This window comes from Malus sylvestris, chromosome 14, assembly GCF_916048215.2.
Source record: "Malus sylvestris chromosome 14, drMalSylv7.2, whole genome shotgun sequence".
Taxonomy (NCBI): Eukaryota; Viridiplantae; Streptophyta; class Magnoliopsida; order Rosales; family Rosaceae; genus Malus; species Malus sylvestris.
Window position 1 is genome coordinate 23,369,045 of NC_062273.1, and position 18,217 is coordinate 23,387,261.

Below are 18,217 nucleotides of genomic sequence, written 5' to 3' on the forward strand. Positions count from 1 at the left end.
TAACTATTAAAAAAAAAAAAATTGAAACCTTCCCTCATCCTCCTCTCTTCTCCCCGCAACCCGCAAACCCATATCCCCCATCTTCATCTTCTTGCCTGCAACCTAGAAAGAAAAACAAAAACCTGGGTTCGTGAGGTGGAATCGGGTGCGAGGGTAGGTGCAGGGGGAAGATGAATTGGGTTGTTGTTGTTGGGTTTTTTTTTTTTTTTTTTTTTTTTTTTTTTTTCGGGTTGCAGGAGGGGTTTTGGGGGAAGAAGATGAACATGGAGGAAGGAGAAGGTGAAGGAGAAGGGGGAGGGAAGGTGAGTGCAGATGCGGGGAGAAGACGAACTGGTTGCAGGATTGGGGATCTGGGAAGGAAGGGTCGCGGGTTGGAGGGGTGTGTTCTGGTTTTGGGGTGGGGGATGCGGGTTGGGGGTTGTGTTCTGGTTTTGGGGTGGGGAACGCGGGTGGGGTGGGGTGCGGGGGTGGTTTATTTCAGTTTTTTTTTTTTTAATTTTATTTATTTATTTAGAAGATTTAGTTTTTTTAAAAAAAATAAATAAATTTTTTTGCCACGTGGCACACATTTGGCAGCCATGTGGCAGCCACGTCAACACTTAACGAATTATGGATGAAAAATGTAACAGAGGTATTATTTTGAAATAAAATGGTACGTGAGGTATGAAAGTAAAATGTGTTAAAGATGTTGTATAAGTTTGTGCAAAATCTCAAACTTGAGAGGTTACTGTGTAATTTACCTATTTTTTATTTTAATTCTCTGTGAGAATCTGCATCCACCACCTAAAACGCTCAATCTCTGCAGATGTTGGTCCTCTAATGGCCGACCATGGACATTCAATCCCTAATCCAACTTTCTTTATCAAGAAAAATAAAAGGAGCAACAAGAAAGACCCATGAAATTAAGAATCGATGTCTACTATGATCTTTAAGTGTTGGTTCGGATGTTCAACAATTTTCATCTAGGATCCATGGTGACCGACTGGAATTTTTACAATTGTTGCCTGTGGGTTCATTGGGCCGGAAAGATGAGACATGGTAGAGAAGAAGAGAGAGAAAGATTGTTTAAGTTCATCGATATGGGCGGAGCCATGAAAGGATCATAATGGTCTCGAGCCTACCTGACATTTTTTCACACAAAAAATTAGAATTATTCTTATGATTTTCAAAGATTTTTCTTAGGATTAGGGCTCCAACTAAAATTTTTTCTTTATTATTTTCACTGGGTTTGATTTGAGGCTGGTGACTCTTTTGTAGTTAACTAGCGACACTGTGAGTTTTGCAGAACTTAGGTGATCAGGATTCAGAAGAGAGAGAGTAGGTGAGATAGTTGGTTTTTATTTTTATATTTGCTTTATTCTCCTTCTCATTCCTTCCATCTTCTGCTTGCCATTTACAAGAACTTTAAATTGTATCTGAGTCATGATACTAGGCATGAGAGTTGAGTTGAGGAAAACAATGACAAGAACGACATCACACCAAACCCAAATAATGGTGGTCGTAGCTTAGGACACGACACACCCTAATTTTTCTTATATCAAGAGAGTATTTTAGGGCGAGATTTTAAGGCTCCTCCTGAGCTACTGTTCATCGGGTTGGGGAGACGAGAGGTTGGAGGAGAGAGAGACCAACTTTAACATTTTTTTTTAGTAGACCTAAATAGGAATATTAATTGCTGAGTAGAAAAAACACGCGTTTAGTAAGTTGCTTGAAACTCACTTTTAAGACAAGTCTGCCAAGCATATTTCTATATATAGAAAGAGAGATATAGGACATACATGAGAATTTGTGAAATTTTAAACTTAGTCCACAACTCTTTACTCTAAAATTTTGATAAAAGTAATAAAGAATTTACAACTTAAGTGATTGAAAGCGCTTGTTCCTGTATTCAAATTTCCTACCGCAATATTACTTGTATTAATGAGTTAGAAACTCTGAGTCGCCCTTGATTCCATTTACTATATGTTGTCTTTCTAGTCACTCATTCTATTCCATCAAAACCATCTTTGTCTTTTTCTTTCTCCTTTTCTTTTTTATATCACTTGCCAAACAAAGCATAAATTAAAATGCATTTAAATCATCTCTTGTTAATATACATCTCTCCAAAAGTCGAATACATAATTTGTAGTTAATCACACTAGGAAAATATGGATAACTACTAACCTAAATCACAGTTTTGCTTTTGCCAACAGCCCAAGTATTAGCGAAACTACTATTACAAGAAGCACTTTTGAGCTAACCTGCTTTTTATTTTCCCGGGAAAACCAAACGGAATAACCGTCGACTTCATGGTTGTGTACAATTACCATAAAACCCTCTCGCGGGTTCATTTTACTGAGCTAATTTTGCAATAAATCAAGGACAAATCGGACATTTACGAAGGTTCTAGAATCAAGAACCATATAGCCTTACACAACAAGCTTCTCGGTGCTTTCTTTCATTTCTTCTCTTACAATCTTTCAAACTCCTCACTTTCCCTCTCTCTCTCTCTCTCTCTCTCTCTCTCTCTAAAAACCCAAAATTTACAGAAAACAGAGCTTCTTCCAAAACCCCAATTACAGAGAAGCACCACTCTGTAATTTCCATGGCGAAAGCAAGAAACTTGAAGGCTTCCACATTCACCACAAACCCACCACCGCCGCCGCCATTCTTCCACCTACTTCCATTCACTCCGCTCACCGCCTTCCTCTTCTCCCCGAAAACCCTCCGCCACCGAAACCCGATGCTCTGCAGCAACAGCAAGCACCCATTAGCCGTCCCAATCTTCTACCTCTCCCTCCTATTTTCCATCACTTTCTTGGGAATTTCCTTTCTCACGCTGGTCCCCTCATACCCTCCTCTCCTCCCCTGTTCCCATTTCTCCTCTCCAACTCCTTCTCCCACTTCTCCAGTTTCCGCCACCAATGGAGAGGAAGATAATGACCGGCCGAGCCTGTCAACCAGTGCAATGGTACCGCTGCCTGCTCGCAGGGCTTTCGGTAACCTTTCAGAGGCGGAAAGGGAGTTCTGGCAGCAGCCCAGAGGTGAAAATTACCGGCCCTGCTTGGATTTCAGCCTCGGGTATCGGAGAATCTCTCCCAGGATTTCTGAGGAGAAAAGGAGGTTCTTGGTGGTGGTGGCGTCAGGAGGTTTGAACCAGCAGAGGAATCAGATTGTTGATGCTGTCGTCATTGCAAGAATTCTTGGAGCTGCATTGGTTGTTCCAGTATTGCAGATCAATCTGATTTGGGGAGACGAAAGGTTTGCCATATGCGTTTTTTTTTTCTTAATTTTTAAATCATGTTTTGATGTTGTTCTTGGTCCGTTTTGGTCAATTTGGTTATGTTAAAACATGATTTCTAGATTCTGGTACCAAAATAGGACATGTATTTTGTTCGATTCTTCGTGTTCAGCAAGAAAGTCATTGTTTTCGCATAAAAAATAAGCATAAAACAAGCCGCTTGGAATCATCTACTAGTATTTTAATAGGGTTTGATTCTGTCGAATGCTTGTGCTGATCGGTTTGTTTTTATTGAATTTGCAGTGAGTTCTCGGACATTTTCGATGCGGAACATTTCAAAAGGACCTTACAAGCTGATGTACGAATTGTATCGTCTCTTCCCTCCACACATTTGATGTCAAGACAGACAATCGAAAACAAGATTCCGCACGACGTTACTCCACAGTGGATCCATAGCAGATTCTACAATCAAGTACGGAACATCTCTCATATTAATTATTACCAGTCTTCGGGTTGAGAAATGAACTGAACTAAGAAAGAAAATAATTTTCCTCAAACTTTGTTTTTGATGTTTATGCAGCTGAGGAGAGAAGGCCTTCTTGTGTTAAAGGGGTTGGATTCTAAGCTCTCCAAGAATCTCCCCCCTGATCTGCAGAAGCTTCGGTGTAAGGTACATTACGAACTTAACCACCGTCATCAGATATTTGTACATAATGTAAGTTCATGTTGTCATTGATCCCATTTTGTGTTTACATTTCAGGTAGCTTTTCATGCATTAAGGTTTGCAGCACCAATTCGAGAACTTGGAAATCGACTTACAAAGAGAATGTGGATTGAGGGTCCTTACATTGCACTCCATCTCCGGCTAGAGAAGGATGTGTGGGTCAGAACTGGATGTCTCACTGGTTTAGGCCCCGAATATGATGATGTGGTCACCAATGTTCGGGAGTCTCAACCCGAATACCTCACTGGACGGTTAAACATGAGCTACACCCAGCGGAAACTTGCTGGACTTTGCCCCCTAAATGCTTTAGAAATAGCAAGGTATGTATAGGAGTAGAAATGCAGAGTTGTAATTTCATAGTTTTATTTTTGCACCATGGTTGAAGTTGGATGTTTAATGCAGGTTTCTGAAAGCTTTAGGCGCACCAAGAGGTGCACGGATATACAGCGCAGGAGGCGAGGCATTTGGAGGCAGCAGGGCTCTGCAGCCACTTGTGGACGAGTTTCCAAATTTGGTGACAAAGGAGATGTTGGCGCGAGATGGAGAACTCGCTCCATACATGAACAAGGCTTCAGCTCTGGCTGCCATTGACTACACTGTGTCTCTGAGCAGTGATGTCTTTGTTCCATCGCATGGTGGAAACATGGGCCGAGCAATGCAGGTAAGCACTCAAAACTTTCTTTATTCTGATAGTTCAAAGTAAAATTAACTTTAAATCATTACGTTTGATCAAATGCTCTCGATTTAAGTTGTATTTTTGACATGGCAGGGTCACCGTGCCTATGTAGGACACAGAAAGTTTATAAAGCCGAACAAGCGAGCAATGCTGCCTCTTTTTGAAGACAGCTCCATCGGTGATGCAGAGTTTGGAAGCATCATGAGAGGGTTGCATAGGAAGTCTCAGGGGCAGCCGGAGCCAAGGGGTTACAGGAGAAACCGAGATGTGATTGCATATCCTGTGCCTGAGTGCATGTGTAAACACAGTACAGGCATTTTCTAGTGCCATTAGAGAAACATTAGGAACTCTATATAGGACTCAAATTTTCTGGTTCATTGATTGTGGGAGTTTTATTCCAATTTATAGGAATCGAACTCAAAATTCTGGCTAAGCCACTACCTTAACCTGATTGGACATGCAAATGGCACCCAAATGAGCTCTATTCAGCTAATAAATGTTAAAAGTTTGCACTTGAAGGGAATTGGTTGATAACAAGGAAGGAAGAAAAATGAAAAAAAGGCAGCAAGAAGTGAAGATAATTGTGTAAATCCGATGTTAGCACCTTGAAGCTAAGAAGAATGAAGATCAAGGGAAATGAACACAATGACATTAAGGGGGAGTGTTGAAATGCACTTACGTTACGTTTTGTTAATGTCTTGAATTGCTTATATTTTGTAACTAGAATGAATGGGAGCTTTGACAAGTTAATCCATGCACTGGGTATATCACCAAGACGTGTGTGTTATAGTTGGGTGTACTTTAGAATTTCTCTCGCAGGTAATTGTTGAGAGTATAATCCTGCGAAAAGAAGGGACTTTGCACGAGCAAGTGAGTTGAGCTAATCCCATATTGCCATTTGGTTTTATGGTGGAACCTTAACTTTCTTTAGTTATTATCGTAGGATCAACTTTTTCCAAGATCCCACCCTATGTGAATCGCTTTTCCAATATGTAAAGTTAGTATCAATGTAAAACTTGATTAGTGGTTTATTGTGTTAATTAATGAACCCGATTTGTTATTTACAACAATGAACTTATCCACGGGGTTTTTGAGATTGAAGAATCTTTAACAGTAACAGAGGTTCAGTTCAGGGTTTATGAGATTAGTGGAACCTTTAACAGAGTTTGATACGTGGGTTTGTGGCCACTAGTAGTACGGTTTAGTAATATTTCTCTTTGCTTGTAAGTGAGAGGTCTTAGGTTTGATTATCGCCAAAGGCGAATTTGAACCACATTATTGCTAGTTCATTGAGGCTAAGCCCATCCCTCTCCCCTTAGTGTAGATAATATAGTTTGTTAAAAAAAAAAAGGTGGGTTTTGTGATAAAATTTCTTTATTTGCTAACACTAATAAACGCGAACTCAAATCACTAACAAAATGTTTGTTGTTAACACTCCACAAAAAATATCTCGTATCTTACTTAATAAAAAAGAAAAAGAAAATGAGAAATGCATGGGGATTAGTTTGCTAATAATAATTCTGAATCAACTTGTTAGAAGTTATAAATTATAGTATTACAATTCTGTTTTTGGTGATTGCTGTAACAACAATAATATCGCCAGCATTTGCAACTAGATTAACCCTTTCTCCATCGGAATCACCCCTTTCTTCATCGGAATCATTTTCAACTTTAATCGTGTATCCGCCATAATGCAACAGCATCGGATTTGACGAGATCTGTGGGAAAGAAATTTACTATAATATTCTCTATAAAGACAATGTAGACATCGAACCAGGTTGCTGCCTTGAGCTTTTAAGAGAGGGCTTACCATGCCACAAAGCATTGGTGAAAAGAGCTCTTAAACCATCAGTCAGCAAAGGTGCTAGCACATCAGGATTCTGGAGTATTTGGCCAAAGGCAGAATTTGGTGCACCGTTCCTTGAACTCATTCTCGGCTATCTCGCATTCCCTCTATGAGGAGTCGGAGAAGCACCCTCAGCTTAAAAGTGAGTGAGAAACAAGGAATGGCATAGGGCACCCTTAGAGATAGCCTAGTTGACGAGCCAAGAACTTGGGATGATAGAATTCCCAGCTTCCTCGACGAGCTTCGCAACCATATGGTAGATCGCGAGTCATGATGAATGATCCCCACGATTTTCGAAGATCAGCTTCCTCGGCTTCTTCCCATGCCGATTGTGGAAGGATGATGGAAGATGGGTATGTCCAACGACGACATATTTGGAATTTGTCTTCTGATAGGTCCTTTAGGCCGAAGAAATATTTGAAAATTTCTTCGGCCGTGTGAGTAGGAATGGGGCATGAGGCTAGCCAAGACCCATTGCTTCAGAGGAATTGAAGCTTGGAACTTCTAGCCGCAACATCGAGAAATAGTCCTGCAGCCAAAGTTGGAAGACCCAGAACGAGTTGTTTTGGTGAAGGTTGATTTTCGCTACGGTAGCTTCGACCAAGCACCTGGTGTGTTTGGCAAGAATGGTTGGACTAAGGGTCAGGACATGACCGCTGGCCAGGGCTTCAGCGGCGGGCATGTTCTCGGCCAGACATTTAGTCGACTTAGCACAAAATGTGTACTTGTTGTACCAGTAGAATAAGAAGGCCCTGTGTTCCCCCTTCTTAAGATCATCCCCTTCTGAGTTGGCGAAGTGGGTGATCATGGTGTTGTAATAGAAAAAGTTCTTGTGCAGTTTCTGCGAGTCCTCTTTCGACGGCTTTTGGTTTCCTTTCATCAAGGCTTTAATGGCACGTTCCTCGAAAACTGTCTTCAGGTCCATGTCAAATTTATACCAGAGAAAGAAGTGTCAATTGGAAGGTCGGTGAGAGAGGTGCCAAGTATGGCAGTAATGTTCAACATCGTTGAACTAAGGGGGTCAAGGGGAAGAACCATCGTGTTGGTGGCCGAGCACCAAAAGCTAAGGGCAACCATCACAAGTTCTCGATCCAAGTTCATCTCGATGGTTGAGAGTTTGATGGCATAAAAAATGCCGAGAGATCTCTATTCGTTGCCAAAGTATGGCTTCATTCGAGTGACCAAGTGGCCTAGGTTGCAGTGGTCGAGGGCTAGACACCTTAAGGTTTGGCTGATTCCTATTTTGACCAGTCATACCCTTGGAACAAAGCTTTTAGGCAGTGAACCTTCAACATTTCGATGATGACTTTTGGAACATCATCCTTGAAAAGTGGGCCAAGGGTTTGATGGAAATCACTTAGCTTATCCTCGAATTAAATGGTTTTGATATTCCAATCAATAATGTTACAACACTTATCGCATTCCTCGGTGAACTTGATAATGAAAGTATTGGCAGCCATTGAGGAAGATGAAGGTTTTTTTGGGTTTCAAAGTATGGTTTCTTTTATGGGTTTAGAAGTAAATGGCAAGAGATTCGAGAGATTTGAAAGCGTGAAGATCTGAATGAAGGAGAGTTGGATATTTATAGGCATTTAGGAAAAAGATCAACAATTTTATTTTTAAAGAATAAGGGGTAGATTCGACCACAATATTATGTAATCATGATGGATATTCAGAGAATCCAGATGAAGAAGTAGAAAAGCTCACGTATTGAGGATGCATGATTACGTGTGACGACGAGTTTTATGGCGAATGGACTTTTCAGTGCTTGCACGACTCAAGGATGCTGAAAAGCTCAGGAAATCAAGGCTGCATGATTGCATATGACGACGAGTTTATGGTGAAATGATGTTTTAGTGTCTGCATGCCTTAGGGGTCATTATTAAGAGATATATATGCTAAGAAGATGCCATGCGGCAGGGAGTCTGACATGATTAAAATCGTGCAATCTACTCCATAAATGCGCCTGAGTGGTTGAGAGATTTGAGGTTTCTTAGTGTCCGTTAGGAATATGTTGAGGGTCGATTTTGCTTATGCAAGGTCGAAGTTCAGCCAAGACTTATAGGCCGAATACCTCAGAAGCGAAGTGGCAATGTTTGGGCCTAAAATATTATTTTGGGCCGAGCTTAGAGTTATTTTTGGCCTAGTAGTCTTCTTGTAGAATTATTATGGACCGTCCAGTCATCATGGGACATCCGGTAATTGACCGAATCCTATTGCAGGACAGATTGGTTTAGATAGGGATGGAGTAGTCGAGACCTAGTGCAATGAGGAGTTTTAATAAACTAAAGATGCTGAGACTTAGGAAATGAATCTGGTTTGTTAATTAGCTCGGTTCAGAGTCATTTTGGAGTTAGGATTGGCCGAAACCTTATCAAATTAGGTTAAGGAGTTCTAATCCGAGTATGATTTTAGCTTGGCTATGAAAGGTTTCGCTATACTAAATAGATGAGGGAGTGTACATTCAAAAGCCCCATCCAATTTAACACATAAATTGCTCTGCGCAAATCTTTTCAACAACCTTTGAGATTTTATCCTTTTCCCATTTCTTCCACCAACACATCTTTAGTTTGGATAAACAACACTGTGAAGGCAACATGCGACATCTTCAGTTTGGATAAACAGCACTGGAGCCGTAGAATCAGCCGATCAAGGAGCACCTTCAGTCCAGATAAACAACACTGCTTTGAGATCGACTGGTTATTTATCCAAGTCTCGGTCGATAGGGACTTTCGAGTTCCTGTTGGTAGAGGTCATCTCATTAACCTTCTCAGCGAAGTGAGGTGTTACAGGTTACTAGGCCTGGCACATTGAAAGCCAAGTTGTTTTATGATTGGATATTCGTAAGTGAGTTTCAGAGTTCGGCATTCTGATAGCCGATCCACATTTATTATCAAGACATACATCTCTTTTGAGAACTTGTGTCCATATAGCCTGGTGCCAGTTTAGCATGCTTATACTCTTACGAATATAATCACCGTGACCGAACCCGGCTTTGACGATTCGTGAACTTCACATGACTAATAGCCTTGTCTTAAGGCTCTAGAACCCAAAGACCGAGACGCGTTCCTTCCTCGATCCCAATCGCAGGATCAAGAAGTCAGCAACGTGCTCAAAGCAACATCAACACATTTTACTCCCCGGTCGAGTTGGCACGCCCCACACATAATTGAAGGACGTAGTTAGCTTATTAGTTACTTGGTCTGCGCACCACGTAGGCGTGGTGGTTTTTAGAGTCAACAAATTGTAAATAGATTAAGTTTAGATGTGGCTCGATCGAGTCTTTAGTGGACTAAAATTGTCAAGGATCAGGATGGTCTTTGTTTAGATGTGAATTATTCTAAAGATCAAAATTCATTTTGATTCGATAAAGATGAATTAACCTCACAAAAGGATTAAGTTCATAATCCTGGTTTGAATCAAAGAGGTTGAGACTGGATAAAGGTGACTAAATAAGGGATAAAAGGGGATAAAGAAAGAATTATTCAGGTAACTGGCTAGTGACACAGTCCTATCAAGACTTTACCTCAGCAAACCTGATTATTCTTCAAAACCATCCCTATAAATAAAAGAGTTTACTGCAACATGAGATGCCCCCTTTAACTCAACAAACAACTCAAAACGCTCTACGCGAAATCTTTCTCCCTTGAGAAAAATACTGACTATTGTAATTAACCCGCCTGCCAACACACCTTTAGTTTGGATAAGTAAACATCACTGTTTTGACAACCAACGATATCTTCAGTTTGGATAAGTAAACAACAATGGAGCTGTAGAACCAGACGATTTAGCAGAACCTTCAGTTTAGACAAGTAAACAACATTGCTATTGGTCGGTTGGTTATCTATCCAAGTCTCAGTCGGCGAAGAGTTCTCAATTCTTTTGCATAACGAGGTTACTTCATTAACTTCCCAACGGAATGAAGTGTTCTATAATTGGTTACTCTCATGTGAATTTTGCAATTCGGCATTCAAATGGCCGAACCATGTTAATGAAATGCATATCTCCTTTGAATGCATGTGACCTTACAACCTAATACCAATTTTGCGCACCTATATTCTCATGAATATAGTCGAAGTGGCATAACCTGTTGCAGGAGATCTTGAACTTCGCAATGAACAAGGCGACATTTTCTTCAGGTTATAAAACCCAAGGCCGAGACAGTTCCATCATTTGCCATAGTTTCTTAAGTACAAAAGTCAGCAACGCATTCAACACCATCACCACCACATCTATTCTACACACCCGACCGAGCTTGATCGCAAATCGGCACGCCCTCATTCACATGAGGAACGTTAGCTCATATTTACTCGGCCTGTATTGCTACGTAGCCTTTGGAATTTTGAGGGTCAAGATTTACACAAGAATTAAAAAAGAACATTAATAAGGAGGGGAAAAGATAGGATTAAAATTTCCTGGACAGAAGGAGATCATATTGTTGTTTTTGCCACATTGGTGCATCATGTGCAAGATGCAGGCAAAAAGTGCAGATTACTTTCTAGGTGATATCAGGAGGGTGCTTCTCAATTTTAATCACTAAAACCCATTTTGCTAAACCCTTAATCCTGAACCCTAATCTTGTATCTTTCTCTCCTTTTCCTTGCTGGGAATTTCTTTTATCTCACCCATGCATACCCTTCTTAGTTTCATATATGTATTGAATGCCAGGTAATCGTCATTTCCACATTGGCTTTAGTTTTCAGGTAGCTTTGTGATCACCAGTTTGAGAACTTAGAATCTACTTCAAAGAGAATTTGGATTGAAGAGCTTTACTTTGCACTCGGTCTTTGGCTAGAGAAAAATATGTCAGTCAGAACCAGATGTCTCCAAATATGATGACATCATCCCCAAGGTTCGAGAGTCTCAGTGACGGAGCCAGAATTCTGAATGAGGAGGGGCCTTTCACAAATATGTGTGTGTGTGTGTGATTGTGTTTATATATATATATATATATATATATATATATATGAGTGTATATATGAGTGTGTGTAAAAAGTTGAATTCATAACATGTTGACATATGCAATTTGTGTAATCCTCACAAAACTGAAAAAATTCTCTTGAATTCAATACTAAGAAGAAAAAAAATGTAAAAACCCAGACAACCAAGTAAGAGGTAGGTTGTGGAAGGCTAAAGAAAATACAAAGAAGTAGAAAAAAGAAGGAAAATGGGGAGAGGTCTGCAAATAAAGAAGGTGGGTTGCTTTTGAAAATTATAGGGTGTATATTACTGTTAGGTGAGAGAATCGAACTAGAAGTGCAGTTGCTTTTTCCATTTAAAATTGCACATCTCTTTTAAAAATTTCCTGCCAAACTTATCGTTTCATTAGACAACAAAAAAGATTTAAAATAAAAACAGCTTAACGACGTCGTTTGCGTCATCTTTTTCCATGAGGTTCACACCTCAGATGAAATCAGGATGGGCCGGGGACTACCCTAGTCCCTTGGTGGCTCCGCCACTAGTCTGAACCTGGATATCTCCATAGACAAGTGAACATGAGCTATACAACCAATACGTACAAGTCTTCAGCTCTAGCTGCCATTGACTACTTTGTGTCTCTGAGCTAGGGTTATGTCTTTGTATTGTACTCACATGGTGGAACGTGGGCCAAGCAATGCAGACAAACATTTCAATGTGTAAAGTAATGAAACTAACAGGGTCACCTTGCCTACAGGGGACACAGAAAATTTATAGAGCCGAACAGGCGAGCAATGCTGGCTCTTTTCGAAGATTCCTCCAGTAGTGGAACCGAGATGTGATTGCATATAATGCATGTGTAAATTGAACTTTTCTATTCGTTCAAGCAGTAAATTGAATTTTTCGAGCCTTATATTTCCAGAAGGAAAAATTAGTGAACATCAGAGCTCTTTCTAGTTTGAACTCAGGTTTGAAAACATTGAAAACTCAGTGTGACCTCTTTGCAGTATAATTAAATTGCGAAACAAAATTGAAAACTCAGTTTGGATTTATTTGCATTTTTATATTTTATGAAGTGTAACCGAACCTTAACTGTCCTACACAAGTATTCTTACCACGATATAACAGATGGATACCACAAATTGAATAGAAAATTCTTAATAGCATACATAAATTGTTTAAAGTCACACATGCGAGAGTCTTGATTATAGAAAAATATGAAGTACGTACTACATAAAACCGGAATGAGAGATTATGTAACTAAGTCGATCTACTAATTGCAGCACTGTTGTGGTTGAAATCACGGAACCACTTAGCTGATTGCTTGGGGTAGCGCTTGTAGTTGTCTTCAAAATCAACGTAATAGAGTCCAACTTGTTGAGACAACCCTATACCCCATTCAAAGTCATCGAACAGAGCCCAGCAAAAGTATCCTTTGACATTTGCTCCATTCCTGCGATAAACCGGATAAGAACGTGATTATACATTGAGTCGATCTATGTTAATTAAGAAGTTATATCACGTACTTCATTGCCTTATTGAGCCAATACAAATGCCGAGCAATATAGGAAATTCGATTTGGGTCTTTTGCTTGTTCATCCAGCGGAAGTCTGTCATTTCTTGGATTACCATATCCTATAAAAGTTACAGCAGATGTAACAATTCATGTTAACGTTCTGTGATAACTTCCATTACTAATTAGATACTTTCCAACATATGTGGATTAACTGAAGCATAAGTTAGAAATCCAACCATTTTCGGAAATGTAGATTTGTGGGCTACGATATTCATTCTTCACATAGTTCATGAGCTTCTGCAGCCCTTGTGGCCAATGGTTCTCGGACTGTACCACAAGGAAAATGTAAGCACAAATTTCATTCAAGAAAGCTTCAAGAATTGTGATAAAAAAAAGCAAGAACATAAAAGGTTAGAAGTTTCTTACCACACCAGGAACATCTTTCATATCTGCAATAACCAAACAAATCAAGAAACATAAAAGGTTAGAACCTATACTTATGCTTGATTTGTTTTATTTATTTTCTCCCATTACGGCTATGACAAGTACTGTATTTGACCTTTTTCTTCCGCCCATGAATCGAAGGAATAGCTCAGATTCTCTGCAGGAGGAGGAGGCCTATATTTCGCATGAACTGATTCATAATAGTTTAACCCAACAAAGCCTAAATTCCCCTTGACAAGAGATTTCTCTTCGGCGGAAAATGTGGGCAGCCTTTCCTTCACCAGCTCTTTCATGCTTTGTGGGTATTTTCCAAATACCAACGGTCCCATAAACCTAATGCAAATTCAACAAGAAGCTAATATTAATCAACTGCTAATGAAATTAAATTAATTAATGGACTTCTTAAAGTTATCATTAGTGGTTATACAGACCATCCTAGATAAAAATCAAACAGTCTCTTTGCTGCAGCTTGATCTTCCTGTGAATTAGAATATGGCTTAAAATACTTAGTAGCAAGGACGATTCCGATCTCTCCATTTTGCTCTACCTGCAAGACGACATTCAAAACAAACTTTATCAAGATTCCTTCAATGAGTTTTGAACTTTGAATAGAGATGAACGTGGTTTCTATAAGTTTAACCTGGTATCTCTCTTTATATAGCTTCACAGCAGTGGCGTGAGCAAGGATGATGTGATGGGCAGCAATGTAAGGCTCCGTGGACGAGTTACCACCAAAGTTACAGGGACCGACGGGCACCATACATCGAGGTGGAGATCCCAACCCACAACGTCCTTGTGGAAGCGAGCACCTTCCTGGTGGGGCAATCCCAATCTCGTAGCCATATTGTGCAAGAACATTTGGCTCATTAATGGTGAACCAATGCCTAACTCTATCACCAAACAATTTGAAACAGAGCTCAGCATAATCGCTGAAGTCTTTCCTGCAAACACAGACCATCTTACTTACAGGATGCAGATAGATTCCATGGATATATAAAAGATTAAGCACAAGAAGGAGAAAGCATGCATAAAGTAGAAGAAGGGAAATATACAACGAGCCACAATAATCATTAGAGGCTCGAGTTTGCTTTTCATACACAGTCATGTTCGCAATATCAGATAGATAGATGAAGTGATTTATTAAATTAAACGAACTGAATTTCGAAATAAACATTACATGATAATTCTACAAGATTAAACTTACACAAACATGTGATTCATCAAGCCTCCATACTTCTCTTGCAGAACTTGGGGCAAGTCAAAGTGATAGATCGTGACAAAAGGCTCAATGCCTGCATTAGGACACAAGAAACACGTTAAATCAAACACATCCTTGAGAAAATTTGAAGCGTAAACAAGAAACTCAAGTTACAAAAATTACATGGCGCAAAGCAGTACTAGGTTACTAATTAATAAACTTTCAGAAGTGAAGTTTATTTACCATTTCTTATTAATTCGTTGATCAGACGATTGTAATGATCTACACCAAGTTGGTTAACTCCACCACTTATGTTTCCCTCTGCATAGGTTTCATCAACATGAGCCCCCATCATCTTGTTATAAAGGATTAAATTAACTTAAACAAGTAGAAGATAAAGAAGAATGAAATTAAAATTAAAACTAAAGCAAAGGGATGAGAAAGAAAGGAAGCGTACTTGGTAAAATTCTACTCCAGGAAATGGAGAATCTATAGGAGTTCACTCCAAGCTCCTTGACAAGCTGAATGTCCTCCTAAATTCAGATTATTCCATACAATACATTAGTTTAAATTCTCAAAACAATTAATTATTTGCATTGTCAAAGATGTTTTGACCCTTTTTGCTACTCACCATGTATCGTCTGTATCCATCAATTGCCTTAGAGAATTTCTTACTGTCTCGAATCGCACCTGCAACTGATACTTGTGAGATGAGGATTCCAATATATTGTAACATCCCACATTGACCAACGGAGAGGAGGTGATGTGCCTTATATGTACATGGCCACCTCCCATAGCACGAGGCCTTTTGGGAACTCATTGGCTTCAGATTCCATCGGAACTCCGTAGTTAAGCGAGTTCGGGCGAGAGCATTCCCAAGATAAGTGACCCGCTGAGAAGTTCTCGTGTGAGTTCCAAGAAACAAAACCGTGAGGGTGTGGTCGGGGCCCAAAGAGGACAATATCATGCTACGGCGGAGCCGGGACTGGGATGTGACAGAATGGTATCAGAGCTACTCTGCTGTGTGAAGCGAGTGTGCCGACGAGGACGTCGGGCCCCTAAGGAGATGGATTGTAACATCCCACATCGATCAACGGAGAGGGAGTGATGTGCCTTATATGTACATGCCCATCTCCATATAGCACGAGGCCTTTTGGGAACTCACTGGCTTCGAGTTCCATCGGAACTCCGAAGTTAAGTGAGATTGGGCGAGAGCAATCCTAATATGGGTGACCCACTGGGAAGTTCTCATATGAGTTCCTATAAACAAATTCATAAGGGAATGGTAAACCTAAAGCGGACAATATCGTGCTACGGCGGAGTCGAGACTGGGACGTGACATATATGAACAAAAGATAATGAAAGTTAAGTCAACCTGGGAGTATTTTGGCACGATGATCCCAGACACTTGGGGATCGCCCTTCTTCTTCGACTGCCCCTTCCGTCTGCACAACATCACATTAATATGTTTACTTTTAGTGATCGTTTAGAAGAAAGTATGAGGCTATACATATATCATAGTTTGAAATTGCATTGCATAAGGCGTCGCGTGGGAGGTTCTACGATGCAATGTCGTGCTATGTAGCGATTTCCCATAAGGTATTCGAGACTTGCAATGCGTAAAATAGTAATGAATAAATATACAATACTTGCACCAAAACACATAATTTAACAATAATTTCATAAAAATGCATAATAAACTACCAAAATACATATGGTTCAAGTTCAACAACACAATATAAAATCAAAATATTCCAAACATAATGATGATCTTATAAAGATAATTCACAAAGTTACAAACTATTCATAAACCAATTACATAAAGAAAAACTAGACTTTTATCATATCCTCATCAAGAATATCATCACCATGCAAACTATGGAGATAGAAGTAGGAGTAATAGGGGGGACAGAAGGACTAGGAGCAGTAGGATCACGAGGCATTTGGTGTGGTATATGGTGGAAGATCGCTTAAAAATTGAACCTTTTTTTGGACCGTGATATTTTTGAGTTACATCACAAAATCTTTTTGGCGGTGCAATATAGCGCATACGTGTGTGTGTGTATATATATGTATGAGTAAATTGACCATTTTTAACATCAATGTATGTACCTGAGCAGCTGAAGTGCCAACTCCAATGAAAAAATCAACAGGAAAATCAGCCCGGTGAATGTTGAGTTCAAGAGTGGGTGCAGCACTGCTTGAGTTCATCACCTCAACTGCAACAACGCCATTTAATTGTGCTAAGTAGAAAACTTGATTGATCACCATATGATGAAAGGGTAAACATATAAGGCATAGGCAGAGAAAAAGACTGGCAAAAGAGTTGCACAATTACACAGGGCAAGTGATTGACATCAATTGAAACACAAGTTATCTGAAAGTGTCCAAGACAACACTATCGATCGTTTATCATATGATTGTAAACAGAAAATTTTATTATTAGCATTATCTGACTCTAGGAAAAAACATTACAAGTTGTTGCACTCTAAAAAAGAATGAACACCTAAAGGACTACAAGTAAATAAGATTGTTCATGGACACGAGACTCAACAAGATTGAATCAACAGATTTTTCACGACATTCACAAACTAAAAATTAAAAACTAAACGAACAGGTACGAACGCTTAAACATAAGAATAGAAGAACAGTTTTGAACAAGGATATTTGGAACAACCGTCAACAAAAGATAGCAACACAAACAACTACTATATATCTTTTAAAAATGCTTGAAGATTTTAACTGAGTACGTAGTTTGATGTTTCGACAATACAGTAGTTTCACTCAAGCTTAAGAGAGGACATGAAAAAGATGATAAAAGAAAATGAAAATTTCAAGGCAGGATTAAAGGAAAACCTTGTTGGGCCTCTGCAGATAAAAGCAAAGCTATTAGAAAAATGGCAGCAGCAATGACACAAAGCAACTTCTCTTTCTGCAGCAACATCTTTGTTTTCTTTCTCTCTCTCTCTGCTCTCTTGTTTTGCTCTCAGACGTTTGAAATGGAATGAAGAGGTGGAGGAGCGACTCCACCTTTTATAGTGAAATGCCGCTGGTCTGTATTCTTTCATCACCGTCGGATCTTTTCTCATTTCTTCTCGACCGTTCATCATCCTAGTACTAACATCTTCTGTCTTGTATTTATTTGGTTCCTTAAAATTTTTGTGCGCTAAATTGCTAATCAACATACTTCTACTTCAGCTTCTTCAGTTTGGTTTGGTGCGATAGTTATTGATTATTTAAGATTTTCGTTTAACTTTTAATCGCATTTTATATTATTAAATTGGTCATGAATTCCATTTTATTAAATTATGTGTTCTAAATCGGTTCTGGGTTCGAAAAGTCTTAATTATATTGGTTTTAAAACAAGTTTGCTAATTAACGTTCTCATTGCACTGTAATGTCACATTACTAATGTGCATAGCAAAAGGTGCTCAAAAGAATTGAAGTTGAGGAGACTTGAAAGTTCATTCGGTAAATTACTCGATCCAATTCGATACGAAGAGTTACGTGATCCAATTCGACAAGAAGAATTGTATGATCCAATTCGATAAATTGCTCCATAGAGCATATTATTCCGAAAGATTATTGACAAACAAATCCATTAGAGAGAAAATTATATTCCTTTCATTTTCTAATCAATATCATACTATTAATTTAATACAGACATAAAAATATT

The 18,217-nt window shown here is 39.3% G+C and overlaps 2 protein-coding genes across 2 annotated transcripts; one reads left to right on the forward strand and one right to left on the reverse strand.

Annotated features, from left to right (window-relative positions):
* The first annotated feature begins 2,480 nt into the window (after positions 1–2,480).
* On the forward strand, positions 2,481–5,394 carry LOC126600275 (O-fucosyltransferase 37-like). Its single transcript, XM_050266859.1, has 6 exons — positions 2,481–3,240; positions 3,524–3,692; positions 3,801–3,890; positions 3,981–4,264; positions 4,347–4,605; positions 4,714–5,394. Exons 1-6 carry the CDS (start codon positions 2,585–2,587, stop codon positions 4,942–4,944), a joined length of 1,689 nt encoding a protein of 562 aa, XP_050122816.1. The 5' UTR covers positions 2,481–2,584; the 3' UTR covers positions 4,945–5,394.
* Positions 5,395–12,643: 7,249 nt separating this feature from the next.
* Positions 12,644–16,812, reverse strand: LOC126599128 (beta-glucosidase 13-like). Its single transcript, XM_050265467.1, has 11 exons — positions 16,654–16,812; positions 14,999–15,074; positions 14,785–14,862; positions 14,548–14,635; positions 13,984–14,284; positions 13,775–13,890; positions 13,459–13,676; positions 13,326–13,348; positions 13,136–13,226; positions 12,910–13,018; positions 12,644–12,836 (listed from the first exon to the last, which is right to left on the reverse strand). Exons 1-11 carry the CDS (start codon positions 16,810–16,812, stop codon positions 12,644–12,646), a joined length of 1,452 nt encoding a protein of 483 aa, XP_050121424.1.
* Between the last annotated feature and the right edge of the window lie 1,405 nt (positions 16,813–18,217).

What these genes read in the sequence shown, in the direction of transcription:
- LOC126600275 (XM_050266859.1), top strand. Translation starts at nt 2,585, where the DNA reads ATGGCGAAAGCAAGAAACTTGAAGGCTTCCACATTCACCACAAACCCA. An exon ending in TGCAGAAGCTTCGGTGTAAG is followed by an intron (nt 3,891 to 3,980) that starts GTACATTACGAA and finishes TTTACATTTCAG; the next exon opens with GTAGCTTTTCATGCATTAAG. An exon ending in AATGCTTTAGAAATAGCAAG is followed by an intron (nt 4,265 to 4,346) that starts GTATGTATAGGA and finishes TGTTTAATGCAG; the next exon opens with GTTTCTGAAAGCTTTAGGCG.
- LOC126599128 (XM_050265467.1), bottom strand. Translation starts at nt 16,812, where the DNA reads ATGGTGATCAATCAAGTTTTCTACTTAGCACAATTAAATGGCGTTGTT. An exon ending in TTGGCACTTCAGCTGCTCAG is followed by an intron (nt 15,075 to 16,653) that starts GTACATACATTG and finishes ATCTGAATTTAG; the next exon opens with GAGGACATTCAGCTTGTCAA. An exon ending in TTCATGGGCGGAAGAAAAAG is followed by an intron (nt 13,349 to 13,458) that starts GTCAAATACAGT and finishes TGGTTATTGCAG; the next exon opens with ATATGAAAGATGTTCCTGGT.